General features: G+C 37.3%; 1 protein-coding gene across 1 annotated transcript in view; it reads right to left on the bottom strand.

Moving 5' to 3' along the window:
• The window catches only part of znf609a (zinc finger protein 609a), a 106411-nt gene that overhangs the window by 16209 nt on the left and 66922 nt on the right, over positions 1-23280 (bottom strand). Inside the window, exon 3 of the mRNA XM_016573679.1 lies at positions 6728-6947. Coding sequence (XP_016429165.1) covers positions 6728-6947 — 220 coding nt within the window. The remainder of the gene's footprint in view (positions 1-6727; positions 6948-23280) is intronic.

Genomic DNA, 23280 nt, shown 5'->3' with positions numbered 1-23280 from the left:
CATGTGCTGATTCTGAACGTGTCTCTCACAGACTGACAAAGGAGTATACTTTAAAGGCTTGCGCACTCAACTGTTTACGAAATGGAGCTTTGTGCTCGTGTATCCTACCTCTCTCATTCGGCACAAATCCAAATATACCATAATATTTCCATATTTGCGATGTATCTGAATGTTAAACTATTATTTATTATGTTAATTATAGGCTTTGTACTTCAGTGGCGTTCCAACGGTGACACAGAGGAGGGCGCGCTGGTGTTTGGTTCACTGTATTTTATTTTGATAAAGTACCAACTGTGCTGTCAAGTTAGCAATGCTGGAACTATGTTTTGTGTGTGTGTGTGTGTGTGTGTGCGCGTGTGTGTGTGCGCGCCGGCGCGATCACTTCAACTGTTTCCTTAACACTCCGTCATTTATTGTCTTATTAATAATGCATCACTGTAAAAGGTCTACTTTTATTTGTGTACACTCACAATGAAAACAAAACATTGTGCTTTTGTAAAATAAAGAAAACAAATAGGATGTCGCTTTCTGCCATTTGAGTTTCCTTTATGTGAACAAATTAAGCGTCACAAAAATGAACTGAAACTCAGCATAGGCTACCTTACGTGTCGCTTACGTGTTTTTTTCCCTTGTTTATCTGTTAACTGTCAAATATATTTCAAGAATTTATTCCTTGTATGTATACATGTACTGCAGATTTTATATATATAACATTATAATTTAATATAATATTTAGTATTTTCACATCTAGGTGGAAAATGTTTAATTTGTACTACTCTCTGTTCAATATAAATGAAAAAAAACCTAGCATAATAGATTTGTTGTTTTTTACCTGTATTACCGAAATCGTATCGAACCGTGACCCCCGAACCGAGGTACATACCGAACCATGACATCTGTGTACCGTTACACCCCTAATATATATATATATATATATACACATACACACACACACACACAAACAACAAAAGATTGCGTCCACAATAAAGAAAAGTTTATTCAGTTATTTCAATTAAATGACTCAAGTGGTACAATCACAATAAATGAAAAATATTTTTTTACGAGTGTAAAATGAAACATGAATTCTTTTGCCATGAGTGTACACATCTTTATTAATTATTTTGATGTTTTTTAAATATATTTAAAAGGTAAACCTGTTTTCTTTCTTCCTTTTTGGAGTCACAGCACGAGATTACACAAAATTTAAAAAGTAAAAAAAAAAAAAGCACATCATACACCTTGTATGGACTGCATTTTTATGTATTTTTGATTAAATAATCAATAGGACAGAAAAAGTTACAACATTATGTACACACGTGTGTGAGGGTGCGTTAGTTTCGATATTTGTATGAAATGATGATCAAACCACTTAAGAAATATATAATATATAAAATAAGCTCATGCTAATAAAAGACAACCACAAATTATCCTGTTTGACATCTGTTTTTGCACGAGACTAGTGCAGGAACAATCAGTCATCTTAAAAACAACTGAGAACAGAATTGGTTGTCAAAGACCTGATTTTTTTATGAGGTTGTGATCCTTTGACATGCTTGCTCGGGTGGCTGCCTCTACTGATTATCTGGGTCACATGACCGAGGTGAGCAGGTCTCCTGGGAGAGGAGAAGGGAGGAGAGAGAAGGGGAAGGAGGGGACGTGAAGGGGCCCTTCTTTTCTAATATCTACACTAGTGATTTGGCACAGCTGAGTAACTTATGCTCAGCAGAGGGGTGAGAACATTCCCTTCCCCCCAGACATCCATCCTCAGCACTTCTTCCCAGTGGACGACGAAGGGTTGCCAGGTGGCAATTATAAACCCTTGAGTAAAGCGGGAGGATGGAATCATAAGAGAGTGAAAGGTACACAACAAAACTTGCCATTCAAACCTGGAAAATAAACACAAAGACTTCCCAGGCGATATCACTTTAGCATTACAGAAGACAGCTCTGAGGAACTAACGTCAACACTGTTGGGGTCGTTCTTAGCTGGCATGTCTTCATCGGTTTCGGATTTTCAGCTTGCAAAAAAGCCAGAGGAGAAATGCGAGCGAGAACGAGCTGCATCTGGTCATTGTTGTCCAATATTGACAGCCTGCCGAGCGCTGACAGGAATCGAGAAAGCTAGCTGGATCCCCACTGCGAAATGTAAGAGCTGTAAGACGAGGAGGAGAAAGACTTTGATGGAAGATCTGAGGAAAAAAGGAAGAGACGAAAAGGGAAGTGTGGAACAAAACCAAAAGCAGAGCGAGGCAGAGTTGAGGCTTGACCACAAGCTGAGAGAGAAAAAGACAGGCTAGATCTGGCATTCTGTATGTGCTTGGCTTGGCGAGGTCCGTCTGACTGACAGAGAAAAGAAAGAGACAAGAGAGACTAAGAAAAGGAACGAATACCACTCTCTCCAGGGCAAACATGACAGCCCAACAGGGCCCTTTGTGCGTTTTCCAGACCGGCTTGTCTGAGCCGACATCCACATGTCAAGTGACTGTCTTCATTACATTCCTTCGGAAAAGGGGACAATAGCCATGGCACTAGACTTCTGCTCTGGATTTGGACAACGCCACCATGTTTATGACAGACACGCCGGTTGGAGAGGTGGAAATGTGCCACCAAGAGAAACAGCTTTCAGACAGCTCCAAGGACCTCCTCGCAGCAAAGTAAACAACCTCGAATTGTTTGGAAAGGTCTGGCGGTTATCCAGAACAAAGCTTGTCTTATCTCCTTCGCCATTTTCCTGCTTCAAGACCTGCTTCACAATCCCTTTTATTTCCGGGAAAGACAAAGGGTTTGTGGTTAAGGCTTATTTGAACACCAGAACATCATGCTTTGATGATGGTGAACACAGGACTGGTTATGGCCGACTCCCAATAATAAGAGAAAACTTGCTTGGAGATATTGGCACAAACGACAGAAAGGACCTGGTATGCGTGTGTAGAGGTTTGCCACCCGCACTCAAGAATCAAAACAACTCTGGCCTGGCAAACGCTCCGGTAGTTTTGCCAAAGCCAAGCAAGTGTCGTGCCAGCCCACCACAGGGATGTTTTTCTGGCAAGGAACTCCAGGAGCCATAAAGCACTGGAAGATTTGAGGCTGACATTTGAGAGTGTCAGCAGGTGGGGTTAACAAGAGACAAGACTCCTGGCGCAGAAACGCATGTTGCTGTGCGGCTCTTGCAAAATGTAACTTTCTTGGAGCTTTTTGCTCCCTCGCCCAATCTACTGTCTCTTCTCTGTGAACCTCCCGTTACTCGCTCTGGTTTTGATGAGCTGTCACAGGCTGATGGAGGAGGGTCTGGGTTGCCAGGTCAGGGGCACATCCATCTCCTCATGCTGACAGCCCAGGAGGAGAGCGATCTTTGATCCGCACGGTTCCCTTTAAATACTGCCGCCCCAAAGGTCAGTATTTGGTAGTCAAATTACAACGCAAAGAGGTTGTTTAAACTTTAGGTGCAAATGAGCACGACTTTAGTTAAACAGAATGCAACGTTTTGGATGAGAATCACATACATATGCAGAATAATTCATGCACCAATGATGCAGAAAAACTAGCCAGCTGTGCAAGTAAATTTCTATTAGCTGGGGTGATTTATTCTGATTGCTAACACCTACAACTACAAGACCTGTCAGTTTTAATTGTGAAACATTCAACACAAAAGCCATTACTGGTCTTTGCTGAATGACATCTTAAATAATTTCCTACATCAAATCAATCTATGCATTGGTGGGGAGAACAAAAACACAAATGTATCTTTGCTGAATAAATTAAAAAAAAAAAAAAAAAAAAAAAGCTATTAGAAATTAAATATAAAAATAACATTATTGAAAAAAAAAAAACACTAAACAAAACCATTTTCATGAATGTAAAACTGACTAAAACAAAAAAGTTTTAGATGCACATTATAAAACTTGAAATTCACAACCCACTTGCATTAAAAAAAGATTTGCCAATATAGAAATAACACTAGAGTAAATTATACCAGTTTAGAAATTGTACCAGATTAGTTCAGTGAAATGCATTTAACTTTGGCAGTCCTAAAATACTAAAAGTATAATAAGATTAAAGCTAAATGAAAACTAAAAACACTAAAGCGAAGCTAAAACTAACAATGATGGAGTGAAAATGGTAACATTTTGGGTTAATTTGTTTAACATTAGTTAATTACATTAGTTAACATGAACAAACAATGGCCTTAAGCATTTATTAAGCTCAGTTAATGTTAATTTCATTCACTAAAAAAATAAGACAATGCACTGTCAACTAAAATGGTATTTGTGTGAAAACTAAACCAACTCAAAAGTACAAATTTTGAAATTAAAGTGCACATAAAAAACTTAATGTAAAATTCAAAACTATAATAACCCTGCCTTGTATGAACTTCATAAACACCACACTAGTTTTATGTAAGCCACAGTACATCAGATGGACCAATAACCCAGAAGTCCATCCATTACACAACTCTCCAAAGAGCTCAGAAAGCCTCCGGGCATCCAAACAGAGACGTCTCTAACAGCTCGTCAGCCTCCAACTGCAAGGCATGCTGGTCTGGCTGTTATTGCTCATTCCGTGACCCTCTCTGGAGGTGCTTTCAGACTTTTCTCTGGCTTGTTTTCTTTGCATTTGTCAAATGGAGACCGCTGTGCCACGAGACCTCAGCACTGAATCATCAGGACTGGAGGTAAAGTGAGACGGATGGAGATATGAAGAGACCGGGGGAAGACAGGAAGCATTTGATGTGGTGTGAACTAGCACAATTTCTGTGCGTTAGCGGAGCTAATGGAACGAGTGGGCGAAGGTGAAAGTACGAGCTGCGTGGCGCCTTTTGACCTTGCCTGAAATTGTCAGTTGCAGTGATTCTGCGTTATCGCAACAAAGAGGAAACATGGCTGGGTGTTCAAATAACAGACATCAGCCAAATAGCCGAGCAAGACTTGCTCGTGTTACAACATACAGTACCATTAGCCTGCTAAAACGGAACCTCTATTGTCAGGTTAATTTGCCTATAAATGCCTGCTAGTCTATACAAAAAAATAGAACTCGCCCGAAGGGAGTGTCTGACAGACAGCTAATAACACAAACTTCAGAGGACTTAGGAAGAAAAACCGAGAGGTTAAGCTTCATCAGGTGGAGAAAACAAACTGCGATGTCTGGATTTTGTTTGTTTATAGCACAAACACACACAAATGGCTAATGGCTACAGCAATGCAGTCCTGACATGCAGATCTAAACAGTTTGACACCGGTCCTGGATGAAAAACATCAGTTTTATTGGAGAAAAAGCATTTCGTAATGAGGCAAGCGGCAGCTTTTCTGTCAATCACCTGCTCCAGCTCAAAGCCAAGCTGGAATTAGTGTCCAGGAAGCTAAACAAGCAAATATAAGTGTGTTCTCCCTAGTCTGCACTTCACTAGATGGGCAACAAGCACAAAACAGGCTTAATTGTTTATATGTATATATGCGCAATATCCTGAAAGCATTTTTTGGGAAACCACATATTAAACATCCTTGCTAGCTGACAGAAATAAGCATCATGAAAAATCACAGAATCCGAGTGTCAGCCAATCAGAAAACTAGCATTGTTAGAGGGCGGAGCTTCAGTGAAAGGATGTGATCTAATTCTTTCAGTGTGGCTGAAAAAAGCAAAATTTAAGGATTTTGAGTCATCAAAATAAAACCACGATATGGCTTAGCGTGATTGTGTGTTATTTTAGTATTATAGATATACTAGTCTGTTAATATTTTGATTTGATTTTTATATTCAGGGTTATTATAGTTAACTAAACCTAAAACCATTAAAAAATGTTACTTACATTAAATGAGTTAACTGACATTAAATGAAATATATATAAACAAAACTTGTGTCATTATTTAGTTTACCTTGACATACTAAAACTTAAATAAAAATTAATTAAAACTATATAGACAAAAACCAAAAACTAATAAATCTGACAAAAACAACAAAATCGCTAAAACTTCTCAATTAAAATGAACGCAGAAAATATTATTATAAAAAAATCTAACTATTAATAAAAATTATAATGAAATTATAAATTATAATAATCTCAGTGATACTAAAAATGTTTAAAATGCTTTTTTTATTTTAATTAAAAAATTTTTTTTGTAATTTTATCATTAGATTTTTTTTGCCAACTAGCTGAAATAAATAAAAAATTATATCTTATATAAAAAAAACTTAAGATTTTTTTATATTTTATATTAAATTTTACTTAACAGTTATTTTATTTTAAATAATGAAAATGTTTTTTTCATGGTTTTAGTTTTAGTTAATGATAATAAGCGCTGCTCTGTGCTCATTTACATTTGAGCAGCTCATGATCCACTGTTTTCAGCATCTCAAGAGTGGCTCAGTTTCGCATCTCTTTGGGACACTTATAATGTGTATTTGAAAATGCAACATGCCCCAACTGTCTTTTCAAAATTGTAATGAGAAGCACTTATAAACTAGCTGTTATTAACAAGAGAGAAACTCTGAGGGCTCCCAGCAGATTTCTATAATCAAAATAGTTTTTGTTGCCAAAGAGTGCATCCCCACAAAGAAGCGTAGCAAACCCGAAGCACTGTAAATCACGAACTGCAGAAAAATTGCAATTCGATTTCCCCCCAAATCGAGCAGCCCTAGTCTTCATTTCAACGGACATGAGTTTAACATTAAATATAACAGTGATTAAATGTTTAACCGACAGCATGTAGCATCCATCTGGCTCCAGTCCTTACCGTCCTCAGTCTCCTGCCAGACGATGCCCTCCAGGTTGACGCTGGTGCCAGGTTCGCAGGGCCCCAGACACTCGGGCTCGGTGGCCAGAGCCACGTCAGAGGTGTTGACGGCCACGGAGCGCGTGCGGACCATGATCTGCTCACACGAGGAGGAGATGTCGCTGTTGCCGACAGGAGCGAGGAGGTGGAGCGGTGGCGGCGTGGAGACCGGAGACTCCATCTGCGGGAGATTTCAGAAAGGATTCAGTTAGCGAGTGACGATAAAATCAGAACTGGACCACATCGAAACACTGTATGTTAAAAGTGCAAGAGGAATCGCAGCTGTAGGATGATTTCAAATGATAAGACTACTGATCTGCATTACCTACATTTGATTTAAGTTATTTATAAAGTAATACCAGAATAAACAAGTTCGAAGGCTTATGAAAGAAAAACTTTAATGCACGGTTAGATGTGAATGAGTTTTTCGTTATTAAAGCTCATCATAATTAACATTAATTTCAAGTAAGGTAAAAGGAATAAAGCGAGGATAAGTAATGCAATTACAGTGACTGTAAACAGACAGCTATGAAAGCATAAGCTGACATTAGGCTCAACGTCAAACCTCTACGTTCAATTACAGCAATTATCAGACTGGCGAGGGTGAAGTATGTGAACACAGAACAGAGCCTGGGATTATTTAACCTTAGTGCCAAGAACCATTAGCGCTCTCTGTGATTATTACTCATGGCCAACGATGCTTAATGATTAAGGTTCATCATAAGCTGCCGCAGCTGTTCCTCCTCGACCATTCGGTTTCACAAACACTCCTGCAAACTCAGCACTCCACGCATTAGCCCATTTGATAATCTAATTATGGGTTTTTGTTGAATTGAATTAAAGCTTTGTGGTGGGTGAAAAATAATTAAAGCCAGAGATACATGTGCCAATTTCATTTAAAATTAACTTTAAACTACTGCAAAGTAATTAGTCCATTTCTCTGTTGACATGCATCCTTATGCTCTTGAATGTGTTTGGGATAAATGGGTTTGGCAGACATACTGACCAAACAACTGCTTTATAGAACAATCATGCAGCAGAATCAGACTATTTAATGAGAACGGCTGAATTCAACTCAAGTTTGAGAACGTCAATGCAAATTAATGTCTGTACACTAAATCCAAATTTGGCTTTTCGATTTCATGCAAATAAGGAGTACACTGGAAAAAGTTGTAAATAAAACTGATTATTGGAGAGCTATTTCAGCCTTTTTACATTTCCTCTCGAATTCAATTTGTTACTTGATGCTTCTTTGTAATGATTTAACACAATTACTAGAAAACCGTTTCAAAGCTAATTCTAGACCAAATTTTATTCAGTGTAATTTAATATTAATAGCAAACATTGCATGTTGCATTGTTTATTCCTTTCAAAAAACAAACATTTAATAGCAACATTTAGACCAAGAAAGTGTATTAAAAACTAAGTTTGGTTTTGATTTCATATTGTCTTCAGATGTAAACACTGTATTCTGTACCACAACAAAATATAAAATCTGTACAAAGTGAAAGAAAAATAGAAAACGGAAAGGCAAGATGTGGCTGGTTGTTAGTGAGAGACGACTGAAGAAGCATAAACATTTGTTCCTATTGTGACTCACTGCTTGTTCACCAAAGCCAAGCAGCAGAAGAGGCCTGTAATTGATAAAGCAGCTGGCGTTTGCAATGCCAAGGTCATGCATTCAATTCCCAGGGAGCGCATGAACTGATAATGCAAATGCAAGTTGCTTTGGATAAAAGTGCCAGCCAAATGCATAAATGTGAATGAAAAATGTCAAAAAAAAATGAAAGAAATCTTTACTTGCTTCTACATTCTAAAAAAAATAAAAAATAAAGATTTCAAAAGGGTGTTTTCACAGTGATGCAACAGAAGAACCATTTTGGTTCCTCAAACAACCTTTCAGTGAACAGCTGTTAAAAGAACCAATTAAAAAAAAAACATTTGAATAATTTAAATAACCTTTTTCTACTTTAAACGTTTAAATATAAAGGTTTTGGAATTAGATTAGATTAAACTTTATTGTCACTGTGCAGAGTACAAGTACAGAGCCAATGAAATTGCAGTTAGCATCTAACCAGAAGTGCAAATATTATACATTAGAATATGTGTATATACAGGTGCATCTCAATAAATTAGAATGTCGTGGAAAAGTTCATTTATTTCAGTAATTCAACTCAAATTGTGAAACTCGTGTATTAAATAAATTCAGTGCACACAGACTGAAGTAGTTTAAGTCTTTGGTTCTTTTAATTGTGATGATTTTGGCTCACATTTAACAAAAACCCACCAATTCACTATCTCAACAAATTAGAATACTTCATAAGACCAATAAAAAAAAACATTTTTAGTGAATTGTTGGCCTTCTGGAAAGTATGTTCATTTACTGTACATGTACTCAATACTTGGTAGGGGCTCCTTTTGCTTTAATTACTGCCTCAATTCGGCGTGGCATGGAGGTGATCAGTTTGTGGCACTGCTGAGGTGGTATGGAAGCCCAGGTTTCTTTGACAGTGGCCTTCAGCTCATCTGCATTTTTTGGTCTCTTGTTTGTCATTTTCCTCTTGACACTAAAACGGTAAACGGGTGCAGTGACGTTGGTTTTCAAAAAACACAATGGACCAACACCAGTAGATGACATTGCACCCCAAATCCTCACAGACTGTGGAAACTTAACACTGGACTTCAAGCAACTTGGGCTATGAGCTTCTCCACCCTTCCTCCAGACTCTAGGACCTTGGTTTCCAAATGAAATACAAAACTTGCTCTCAACTGAAAAGAGGACTTTGGACCACTGGGCAACAGTCCAGTTCTTCTTCTCCTTAGCCCAGGTAAGACGCCTCTGACGTTGTCTGTGGTTCAGGAGTGGCATAACAAGAGGAATACGACAACTGTAGCCAAATTCCTTGACACGTCTGTGTGTGGTGGCTCTTGATGCCTTGACCCCAGCCTCAGTCCATTCCTTGTGAAGTTCACTCAAATTCTTGAATCGATTTTGCTTGACAATCCTCATAAGGCTGCGGTTCTCTCGGTTGGTTGTGCATCTTTTTCTTCCACACTTTTTCCTTCCACTCAACTTTCTGTTAACATGCTTGGATACAGCACTCTGTGAACAGCCAGCTTCTTTGGCAATGAATCTTTGTGGCTTACCCTCCTTGTGAAGGGTGTCAACGATTGTCTTCTGGACAACTGTCAGATCAGCAGCCTTCCCCATGATTGTGTAGCCTAGTGAACCAAACTAAGAGACCATTTTGAAGGCTCAGGAAACCCTTGCAGGTGTTTTGAGTTGATTAGCTGATTGACATGTCACCATATTCTAATTTGTTGAGATAGTGAATTGGTGGGTTTTTGTTAAATGTGAGCCAAAATCATCACAATTAAAAGAACCAAAGACTTAAACTACTTCAGTCTGTCTGCATTGAATTTATTTAATACACGAGTTTCACAATTTGAGTTGAATTACTGAAATAAATGAACTTTTCCACGACATTCTAATTTATTGAGATGCATCTGTACATGAAGCTTTATGACATATAGTGCAAGTTATGAGGTAGAAGGGCAGAGACCAGCTCAATGCAAATGACAGTACATACAACATAGTGTGCAAAGGAAGTATAAACAGAAGGTGCATTATACAGTGAGGTGCGTAAATAGCATATGTTTATATATGGCCAACGACCATAACAGTGCAAATGGCATCCGGAGGTAGGAATGTGCAAAATATCAGAGAAATGTGCAAAATAACAGAGGGAATAACAAGAACATTGTCTCTATAATGTTCTTATATATAATGTTCTCTATAATGAACAATAAGAACATAAGAACATTGAATCTATGGAGAACCTTTAACATCCATGGAACCTTTCAATGCACAAAAGGTTATTTATATTGGGAAAAGGGTTCTTTAGATTATTAAAAAGGTCTTCACACGTCAAAAAAAAAAAAAAAAGGTTCTTTTAGGAACCATTGATGCCAATAAAGGACCTTTATTTTTAAGAGTCTCAATAGGTTTAAGATTCCTCCAAAACACATTGCACAAAATTAATACAAATTCAATTAAACTAAAAAAAAATAATTAAATACAAATGTATTTGTAATAGTGCTGTGAATCGATAAAAAAAAAAGAATCACATTTTTTAAATTGATCACGATTAAGCACGATTAATCCCAACTAACATTAAAGTTTTTAAATATACTTTTATATTGCAATAATTTCACATTCAATCTTCAAATTAAATGTAGAAACGACAAAGACAGTATATTTTTAATATTTGTTTAATGCCATCTTTTTTATGACTGAAGGTGAGTATCACTGATACCAACACTACTGATGTCTTTAGGAAATTGTTCTTTTTCCCCTAATATTTAACTATTGACTATATGTAATGTTGACTATACTAACGTTATAGTATAATTGAGAGCTATAAATTTGAACATTTATTAGACTTTAAAAAGTAACAACTTCTAATTTAAGTGAACTTAAAACAATTTGACCATAAACCTATTATAATGTCATGTCATATTTACCTGTGCCCTTCAGCAAGTAGGAAATAAACAGAAAATGAAAAAAATTAACAAACACTAAGTTCTAAATTAAATGTAGATGATTCCTTAAAGCTAAAAAAAGTTATTGATTTCCCCTGTTTTCTTTTGATCTTTGATTAAGACATCACAGCTGCTGGGTTATTAGGTTATTTGGCTGCTGTTACTTTAAGAGCTGCTGCTGAGCACAACATGGATCTGACATGCATGCTCGTAGTTTCATTTGCACTTTAACATGAAATAAGCAAGCGCAACTGTATTTGTGCACAGTATAACAGCTGACAGGACAGGAAAATTCGTTTTTACTGAAGTATGGCCTGACAAACATCTCATCTGACCGCAGTTCACTGTTGTTCTACCGAAGCTCCTCGTCACCTGTACCGTTTCCGTGCTCGTTTGACTCGCGCCTGTCGCTGAGGCGAAGTGGAGCGTGCATCTGAAAAGTCTCCTGTTTGATGTGCCCGTAAAGACGTTCTGTGTCTAAATAAACGCAATTGACAGGAAAACAGACAGAAGCTGCAGTTGTGAGTGGGGTGGCCAACTGTAGCTCCGCCCCTGCGTTAACTGCATGAAATATTTTTAAAGTCATAAAACTTGGCAAATTAATCGCCTGCGTAGGGCTGCATGATTAATCGAATCGAAGCAGAGTTTACTACACATAGCCGTAGTTCACTGACAAGTTACGCAAATAAAATCGCAGACGATTTTATTGCGCGATTATGAAATCGAAGAAATCGTTCGTGATAATGACAGCTGTTTGCATAGCTTCTCAGTGAACTACGGCTCTGTGAAGTAAATGCTGCTCCATCTGAAAGCATGTGAAAATACGACATTTATTTTTACTACCAACATATTTTTACTCCAAACTCACTTCATAACGTCAGTCGAGTGTTTGAAATAAATCCTTCTCTGAGATGACGTGGCTTCTTACACAGAATAAGGCACGCAACATATTTCATAGTATCTAAGCAGTGATAAAGGCATTACATTATAAATATACTTTATTTTAATGAAAATTATAATAATAAGAACTCAGATAAACCGTATATTGCCGCAGTCGTGTGTTTATTAGTCACGTTGAATCAATGAAAGCGTTGAATCTTCTGTTTATTCAGCTGCAGCGATAGGCATTTTCTGGGTTTCTTCTGCGAGGCGTATATGGAGTTTCAGCGCGAGAGCGCCCTCTGGCCTTTGGATGGAGATTTACTGCTGATCACAGAACCGTGCTTCACTGAAAGATACGCATGACAATCGCAGCTTCTGTCGAATCGCGATCTCGATTCCATTTCAATTTATCGTGCAGCCCTACGACTGCGTCAACATGCTAATTTTAACAGCACTAATTTGGAATACACTTTTATTAAAAGAAATATTGAACCTTTTTTGTGTTTAAAAAAAAACCTTTTTTGTGTATTTCTGTAACTGAACAAAAACAACTAGCTGAATAAACTCAAAAATGGTGTTTGAGGAATCACTGCCGGCCTTGTTCAGCGTTCCCTCCCTTCCCCAGCGAGCGCTCTTGAATTTACATTCTTGTTACTAAAAATTCACAAGACCACAGTGTTTGCGAGGGAACTGCGGAGTCACGCACTCTAATTCCAGTTCTCAGTTAAACCCGATGCGTCTGACATGAAAGGAGAAACGTTTCGCTGAATTGAGACAATTTCATTGGACGACCAGTGTTTTTCTTTATGAAGGAAGGGCGACTGCGAGCTCTGCTTCAGCTCCTTCTCTTCAGTTGGATGGCGTCCATTGGCTGTACTTTAGAGTGTCGGCAGCAAGAAAGCGAACACATGGCTCCAGCCGGGATTACTGGAGGATTAGACTGAGGGTGTCACATTTGAACACCTGTCCTCTGCTACGCTACTGTAAGTGCTGTTTACACATACACCACAAACATCTATACCTGAGGACTACTAAAAGGTCATGTTAAACCCACTGACACTAGAGAGAAAAGACTGATGAGTGTTAAAGAGCTCAATGAGAGCCACTTGCCAGTAAAACCAGTGTGGAACTGCAAACAACAACAAAGACCTGTTTAAATGAAATCAAATGGCACAAAATGCTTAAGGCATAATGATGGAGTGCTTACCAACTACATCACAGTACAATACACTTCACATTTTATGACTGAATACATCGCAATGTATCACAATATCATTAGAGATGTATGATATATCGGTACGATATCTGTTATCGGCCGATATTAGTTTTATTTATTTTAAATGGTCAATTTTGGATATTCAATAATGATATAATATTATATTATATATTGGAATTTTATATATTTATTCATTCAAATTTTTATTATATTATATTAGAACATTTTTAGATTACTTTAGCACCATCTACTGCCATCATTTATTGGTTAATAGTTTAATGTACAGGCCAGAATTTATTGAATATAATATTAATTAATATATTTTAAATATTTAACTTAATTTAATATTTTAATTAATTTAATAAAGTATTATATTACATTATATTAGAATTCAAATTTTGTATATTTCTATATTAGAATTTTTATCATATTACTTTAAAACATTTTTAGATTACTTTAGCATCATCTAATGCCATCATTCATTGGTTACTGGCTTAATGCACAGGCCAGAATTTATTGAATATAATATTAATTTTATATTAATATTAATTTTAATTATTTAATTACATTTTATATTTTAATTAATTGAATAAAAGCAAAATTGGTAAAAACGTAAATCACATCACAATATTATAATGTACAATTTAGGAGAAATGGATAATTTTGAGATTAGCTACATATTTTATTTTTGAATAGCATTAGGTAATGGAAAAATTATTTTAAACGTAAAACTGGGGTGAATGATCATGCATCATTAAATATTGAATATCACTTGACACAGGTTAAAAAGTATTCAAAATTATTTATTAAATTATTCTAATATATATATATATATATATATACATACAATAAATTATTAAATACAAATATTTTATGTAGAATTTAAATTTGAATAATTATACTATAAAATATTTACTGGATCAGAATTTTAATATTGGTGTATTGTTAAATATTTTAATTTGAATTTAACTGTGCCAAACATGTGAGAAAGACAGAAAATACAACAATAGTTTCAATATATCTTTCATGGTTAACTTCTCTTCACTAGTTCACAGCAAACGAGGAATGCTGATTTATGCTTTCAGCTTAATACGGCCTGCAGGACATGTAATGAAAGCATCAATAAATAAAAAATGTTTGCAATATTGAGAAAAAATATACATCAATATATGATTGTGTCAACAGAGTCTTACATTCCCAAACCATAATCCAGAATGTGTTATCTCCACAGAAAGACCACCAAACGCTAACCATACGCACCAGCCGCTAAACCCAAACAGCCTCTCGAGTCGCTCAGCGTGAGGTGGAACGACTTGAGGGAAAAAACGCTCTGGAAACAAGAGCTAAATTAATATGGAACCTCAGAGGGAGAGACGGCGAGGTTCAACAAAAACAACGTTCGCTTCCTGGCTCGCTTTCTCATTCGCGGTCTGAAGCACACCATTAGCGGTTCTGAGCTCGTTTTCTTTGAGTTTCCCTCCAAGTTTGGCGTACACTAGCCCTGCTTTTAACACAGATCCTGCGGTTAACACAAGATTGAGTTTTTCAAACAAATGACACACCAAACCAAAAAATAAATCCTGCACTTTTTTTCCGAAACTATCATTTACATCACCCCGAAACTACATCATAATCTGGGCTGACGACAGGCTTTACTTATCAAGTACAATTGCGTGAAATGAATACCTCTACAGGAAAGAAACATGATCTGCTTCTTCAGAGTCGATGGGTGACCCAAGCGAGAGTGACACCCGATAGGACGCTTGTAAAAGGACTCGGGAACCCTTTCTTTACCAATGGAAAAGGACTAGGGGGATCCCGTTCGGCTCTGGAAAGCTTCAGGAAACCAGTGTAGAAAACGCTTTCAGCAGAGCAAATGATCTCGCCAAACCCTTTGAGGAGGACGACGAAACTAAGAAGTCTGGGAAGAAAGACTGGAGGAAAAGAATGTCCCCCAGTGGTACTAGAAATTCAGATACTTGGGTGATCTGACGTCTTGGGGAAGCGAAATGCGGCTCGGCCCCCAGCTGAGGAAAATCACATCTGTCAAACGAGTGTCACACATTAACTTGAACTGCACAACCGTGAGCAACACGCCGATGGAAATACCAGATGCCTCGTGCTCAGAGAGCAAAGTAACGTCTAGCCACAACAGAATGACCGCAGAGGTGGGTGTGCGCGATGACTTCAAAACGTTAGCAGGGAAAAAACCCAAGAGCGCCTGCCAAGACAAGCTGCTGCACCTTTGAGACGCGCTTTGTGGTTGAAAACACGGGATATTCCTCTCTTGCGATAAGAACACAAATAGCACTGACATTTGAGAGCAATGAGGAAATAGCAAATGCAACTTTAAACTTAGCCGTATAAAACATTTTATTTAGAAGTCCACGATATTGAAATTCTATTAGATTAGTTAAAAAAATATTTAAGCATAAATTAACAAATAAATAATTGTATATGAAAAAATAAAACCGTAAATTGAATCATTTTAAGTGCTACAAGCTTTTATTTAGGAGTGCACAATATTAAAATTATTGCTGATACAATCAAATTAAAACATTACAATTCTATGATATTTTGTCTAAATATATATATTTAAATACTGTTTATAAAAATATCTGCAAAAATAAAACTGACAATCAATTATTTTAAACGCTACAAGCTTTTATTTAGGAGTACACAATATTAAATTATTTGTCGGTATGATAAGGCTAATATTAAAACTGATTAAAATTCTATGATATTTTGTCTAAATATTATTTAAACAATTTTTTTTTTATAATAAAATAATTGTCTAAAAAAATTCAAGAGAGTAAACACTAAAATTCAAAGCTGTATATGCCACATGCTTTTAAGAGTGCAAAATATCGAAGTTGTAAGTCATTAAAATTAAATTATTTAAATTAAAATTAAGTATTTCTTAATACAATTTATATAAAATATATTGATATATAATATCAAATATAAATAAATATTTGTTTAAAAACAGTAAAAACATTTTAAATGCTACACATGAATTTAAGTATGACAACATTATCATGTACAGTATATCAGAAAAGGATGTACATTCGGAGATTTGCTAAGAATTTAATTTAGTATAATTAAAATATTAGTGTATTTGAATACTAACATTAAGTGATCATTAGATGCTGCTATAAATTTATCTAAATCACCTGAAATGGATTAAAAAATTTCCATAATATCGGCTTATAACCGATATGTACCGATATGTCTCTACTTTTATCACTTTTTTGCTTTTTAATGGAAGTTCCTTCTGTTGTAGCTAAAGGAACGCCACAAAAGCAAAATTTCAAAGCAAAAAATAGTTTGCAAGAATTTCACAGCAACATTAAATAGGCCAAAAGTAAGGCAACACACCATGATTCTTTAAAACAATCATCAATCAACACCTTTCAGCACGTCGACATAGTTTAACAAATGTCACGTTATGTTTAGATGTACTTCACTCTAAAAGGCCTTTCAGGTTAACGCCGCTAATCCGAGCTGTGTAAACAACAGACCACTTCGAGTTCAGATCTGGAGGACGAAAGAGGAAAAAACGCAAGTCAGTTGAGAAAGAAAGAGGTGCTAGGAGACTTTAAACATCCTCTTGTCAGCCTCACATCCTGAATGAAAGAATCGTTGCATTCCACCGCATGAGAAAACAAAGTCTGCTAGCCAATCAATGGCTGGAAAACAAACGCAGAAAGAGAGCAGCGCTTAAACCAAAACACTTTCGCACTGCCAGACAAAACACGGCGCTCATGCGATGTTGATACTCTGAGGCCTGTTTTCTTTAAACGTGTCAGATTCACTCGGACAAGGTTGGCCGAAGTCAAAGTGGATTAAAAAGCCAAATAATTGGCATAATTAGACACTTGCACACTTTGCAAGGTAATGTCACTATTTTATTCAGTTTGCCAAGCAGCTTTCCCCAAACGGAAAGCACTTTTGCCACAATAATTCCTCTGTTCCAGCATGCAAGCACTTAAACAGGCTCGCATATGCTGAATCCGGTAATATCGCGAAGGTCATAAAACAAATGGGGCTCTAACTGCACTGGCCTATAATTAGAGAGCAGGGGTGACTAAAAATCTGATTCATGGAAACCCAAAACTGTCTGTAATTTGAGTTCGAGTGGCCTCTGGAACCTGCTCTGCTGACCACATTAGAGGCACTAAATTGGTACGTACAGAGATGTCAACCACTGGCCGGACCGCCGAGGGCAGCGGGACGGAAATCACTTTTATGCCACCATGTCATGCATGTGCAAGCGTCCGAGAAGAGCATCTCGCAAACATCATAGAGACTTTAACTGTCAGTAAGAACAAGCATAAATCTAATCAGTCAATAAAAGCATAACTGTACGATAGTGCTGGGCGGTATACCGGTTCATACCGAATACCGGTGTTTATTTTTGTTATGATATGAATTTTTAAAATACCGCAATACTGGTGTATGTCGCTTAAACAACGTTCGGAACGTGACACTGTTTGAAAGGGGTCCCTTTTCACTGTTGCACTGTGGTGAGGGAACAGCTGTATGTGTTACTAAACGTGAAAGTTCCGAAACTGAAGCTGTAGAACTAATAGAACGTGATGACACAGAAGAACTCATCCACAATATCCACATTGACCGCCACAAATATCCACTGCCCCCTGCCATCAGCTCCCGCGTCTCACAAGTGCGACTTCAGCACTAGATTTAGCAACTTTCAGACCCATTTAGCTGCTTTTTCCCATAGAATATTCATACTGACAAACCTAGCGACTTTTTTTGGATAAACCTTAGCTATGGCTCAGTTGGAAGATTTCACCAGTGCTGTCCCGCGAGCGCGAGGTCTGACTCTCCCGGAGAAGTGTCGCCTCTCTCGGCGTCTGTTCTGTGCACTGAGCGGCAGAGAAGCAGCTCATTCAGTTGGCCGCACCGCAGCCGACTCGTCAATAAATGAGTACAAAACAGCGTTTCCAAGCACCGGGGGGTCTCCGGGTTGTGCTTTTAAAACGCGTTTAGAGAGCTAACTATTCAGTGCCCAACAGTTAGAGGTGGCATGTTAAAGCACAGACAAAGACTTTTCGTATAGAGTAGATGGTTCACTCATAGTACTATAAATGGGAGAATATGCAATGCATAGCTTGGTGGAACAAGCCCCGCCTTTTTAAATAAAAGAGCCAATCACCAATTGGTAAAGTTGTCACATCACAGCAGCTCCTCCGATTCCCATAAAAACAGTTCTAAGATTATGGGACTGATTGGCTGGAATTAACTTAAATGTTTTTTTAACACTATCTGAAACGTTCATGTCAGTTTTTATTGCTGATTTAAAACATGTAACTTGAATAGGAGTTTAGTTAACAATCAGTTTTTGATTGGGTTCTAAGAAGCAGAAGTCATCATAGTTGAGTAAACTTCTATGGCGATGAACAGGGACATCGACAAATATATTTTTATGTTCTTATTTGTTTCAAGAGCAGAAGGAAAAATCCACAAAAGTTCTTCTATGACTTTCCAAATCAGAGGAAAAAAATAGATTGATTAGATTGGTCAGAACAGAGAAATATATCAAATTTGCCATCACTTCTTCAGCCGTTGTATGAGAAACGCTTACACATGAGCAATTTTCTGTAATTTAATGCCAAGGTAAGTATAGTGTTATAGAAGTGTGTACCAAAAAAATTAGTATACAAAAAAAACTTTGTGAGCGGCAGAGAAGCAGCGCATTCAGTTGGCCGCACCGCAGCCAGCTCGTCAATAAATGAGTACAAAACAGCGTTTCCTAGCACCTGTTGCTTACTGATTGTTTGGAATTATAAATATGTGCGTAGTTCGTCTGTTAATATCACATGCACTTTTTTGTTTGTTGTTTTTTTTAGTTTGTTACTCAGACGCAGGCAGTGCGCTGCATGAGACAAAAAAGTAATATAGCCAAAACAACCGCATAGCCGCCGCTCTTTAGTGTAGATGCATGTTGATTTTATCAGACGATGCCGTGATTATAAATGAGAGTGACTCCTGGTTAACATGTATTAAAAGGGGTCGTGTTTAGTCACTATTTAGTGTGGTATTTTTTGACAATATTCACTCATCGTGACAGTAAAATAGGGCATTCTAAGTCAATATACTGCAGTATTTCCTCTCTCAATCAGTAGAAAATATGGTTAACACCCGGTCATGCATGGAAAAAAAAATACCGTCATGTTCCGTGAAATCGGTATAATTTTGAAAAATACCGTGATATAAATTTTTGGTCATACCGCCCAGCACTACTGTACGATCATCCGGTCTTCGGCTTCCAAGGAGTGTTCAATTGAATCTTTACTGATTTAAATAAAGTAAACTTATGAATAACTTTTTTTATTGTTTGTCATGTTTCAAGATGAACAATTACTGGACTGAAGCAACTTAGGTCTACTTGATTATCCACACATAATTTTTTTTTTTAGAAAGATCATGTTCAAATAGATATGATTACATTTATTTCCAGAACCTTTACTTTCACTGTTCCTCAGTGGAGAAATTATCTTCCCAAGCCTCGAAAATATTTAAAATCTCATCTTTTGAGTAATGTTTATTTGTTAATCTCTCAATCATTATTGCCCTGCCTTATGTTTTGAAACTACAGAGCTTTGATCATAAAACTAAGCATTTAAATATCATCTTATTAAGACATTATTGGGAGATATAGAGTGACGACTGATATTTATATAATTTTATGTTAGTATCTGCTATACTGTTATAAAGATCTCTTTGTTTGACATTACAAGCATCATAATTTCATCACTTTTTGGTCATATAAATATCAGCATCTGCACCAAATTGCATATTTTTGCTCAGTTTGGGCCTCTGAATAAAACTGACCTGTTTTTTCCTCCATATTGTCACTATATCATATGAGGCATAAAAGCCTAATGTGTCAAATATGATACTCAACAAAAACACATATGCAAACTTTCTTCAGATTTGTTAAATATTTCAATAAGGTTTAATAAACCATTCAATTAAAAAAAAATTAGATTCTTCTGACTGTTACTTCATACAATAAAAGGCTCAAAAACACAGAGAAACCATGAAGGAAAACTAAATCGACAGCAAAGGAAACATTTGTGAACCAAAACAGCATCTTCAAACAATGAAAGCAAGAAAAATGCCTTGAACCACGAGGGGAAAAAAAGTGTGTGAAAAAGAGCAAAGAGGGGAAAAAACAACAAACGACAGCCACCGCATCAACAGTGCCATCAGTACACAGAGCCGAGTCTCTCTGCTAACATCTCCCTCCTTCATAACCCACATTCAGAGGAGATTCAAAACAGACATATGTCTCATTAAAGCCAGAGAGCATCTCAGGATCATCTGCCAACATACGCCTGCCTGCCTTGCTTATAGTGCCAAAATTCACTTTGCTTTCCAGTTGTTAACACCAAGAAGACATTTAAAATTATCGAACATTTCAAAGCATTTTCATAGTGTTTTACAAAGCTGTGGTTTCTTTGAGGGACGTGGCTCTAGAGATGAGCAAATCTACATATATTTGGAGTGACTATTCTTAAAAGGTTAATTCACCCAAAAAAGAGAATTCTTTCATCCTTTATTCACTGTATATCTTATGCATAACACAAAAGATGATATTTTGAAGAATGTTTCAACGGTTCCACTGACTTATCAAATGGACAAAAACAAAACATGAATTTGTTTTCTAAATATCTTCTTTTGTGCTCCACAAATGAAATAGTCATCTGCATGAGAGAGAGAGAGTAAACATTTTGGGTCAACTGTCATGATTGAAATTTCACTGATTTAGGGTCAAGTCAATTTTTTGTTAATGTTGGATGAGTTTAAAAACAGCTAGTCAGAAATGCAATAGAATGCGGGTCAGAACAGAGAAATATATCAAATTTGCCTTCACTTCTTCAGCCGTTGTATGAGAAACGCTTACACATGAGCAATTTTCTGTAATTTAATGCCAAGGTAAGTATAGTGTTATAAAAGTGTGTACCAAAAAAATTAGTATACAAAAAAAACTTTGCTAGATTTACAATGTTAATAGCTGTGGAAATATGTCTGTGAAAAGACAAATATGGCCACAGAGTGAACTCGAAATGATTAGAACTCTCAATTTATCCCCCTTTTTCAAAATCTAAAAATAAGAGACAACCTACATAAACACAACAGTTGAACTCACAAATTGACTAGTCCTTCCCGATCCATCCCTACTTGGCTCGCTTTAAATGTGCATTTATCAAACGAACAAAAACCAGATGTGAAACGCAGAGTTTTTCTGCCTGACATCTCCTGGTAACAGCATCCCTGTGGATTTCTTGTTATCCTCCTGTCAGGGTGAAGAGCAGACTAGCCTCTCCACCAGGTTGGCTCTCTTCATCGTGACAGAAGCCTGGCTGTTGACTCGTTTACAGCTACAACCACCGCCGAGGGTTTGACAGCGAGACAAACTGACAGGTGACCAGAACCACAGAAACCTCGTTACCACACCTCAGCGACAGCAGGCAGAAACACACTGTTAGCTTTTGCAGACAGACAGGCGTTATGCACGGTTAATTTTGTTCAATTGGCCACGCGAACAGAGCGCGGCGGAGGCAGAATATCAATTTTGGAAACCACGCCGAGCAGCTCGATGTTCTGCATCGATGGAAACACTGGGGGAAACGGTTTCCTGGTTCAGACCACAAACAATGACACCATCTGAGAGACATTTTATACCTCCTCGGCTTGAAGCAAACGATTGGATTGGCTCCTAACTGGCGGCGCTCGTAGCCAATCAGACGCAGCAGTTGATTGAGTGGGCGGAAGGCCAAGCGGAGCCCCGTGGGAAAGGCGGGATAATCACGGGGAGTTTCCCTTCATCCGACGGCCCTTAGCAACAGCCTCTCAGTGAGAGATCACCTGTTGCTAAGAGGATGAAGAGACGCACATCCTTGCAACAACAGAAGGACGACCAGTCTCTCTTTCCTGGAGAACAGAAAGATACCTACGTGCCACACAAAGCAATTACGAGCACAGAGAAAAAAAACAGGAACAAAACAAACAGTCTCACGGCGCTTGATAAAAACACAACGTCAAATGCAAGCACAACATGCATCATTTTCACACGCCAGATATGCAAGCAAGCAACATGCATCTATTTACCTGTAAGACACCTCTATCCGGCTCGGCGTTATGAGATGAGCGTGTGTGTGCATGCATTGCTGTGAATGTGAAAGCGTGTGAATGTGTGAGTGTGTGCGCGTGTGTGTGTGTGCATCTGTTGAGCAACCGAAAGAGAGAGCCTAGGAAAGGAAGCAAGGTGTAGTAACCTCAACAACACCTGTGTGCTGCTGCTAGCAACCAATAGTGTGTGTTTTCTGTATGTCAGCAGACGCTCAGAGCTAAATATGGAGACCTGACAATGGTGAGGAAAAAAAACAGACTGTAACATCACTGTTACAAGACCACCTAAGCACTTACAAATATTTACTATTACAAAAACCAGCAGCTGAAATTAAAGCAATAAGCCCCAAGGGCTCAACCAATCAGAATCAAGAACCGGAACTATCCGTTTTATAATATATTGAACACTTACTATAATGATACATTTAAAATGTGATTCAGTAAAAAAATAATAACAATAGTAACAATAATAATTAATAAATAATAATAATTACTATTATTATTTATTTTAATTTTATTTATTTATTTCGTTTTTATTAAAGGGTTAGTTCACCCAAAAATGAAAATTAAAACCTATTCGGCTTTGAGAGTCCCGTTCTATGGTCCAGTTAGATGGATTTAAAAAAGAAAAAAGAAACTAATATAGTTTCGTGCACGGTGTCATTTACATTTCACCAGGTTAAAATAATATCTCAAGCTTTATGCTTGATTC

This window comes from Sinocyclocheilus rhinocerous, unplaced genomic scaffold, assembly GCF_001515625.1.
Source record: "Sinocyclocheilus rhinocerous isolate Xijiao unplaced genomic scaffold, SAMN03320098_v1.1 scaffold2308, whole genome shotgun sequence".
In the NCBI taxonomy this organism is placed as follows: domain Eukaryota; kingdom Metazoa; phylum Chordata; class Actinopteri; order Cypriniformes; family Cyprinidae; genus Sinocyclocheilus; species Sinocyclocheilus rhinocerous.
The sequence above is the reverse complement of the archived record's forward strand: the minus strand, read 5'-3'. Positions and strand labels throughout refer to the sequence as shown.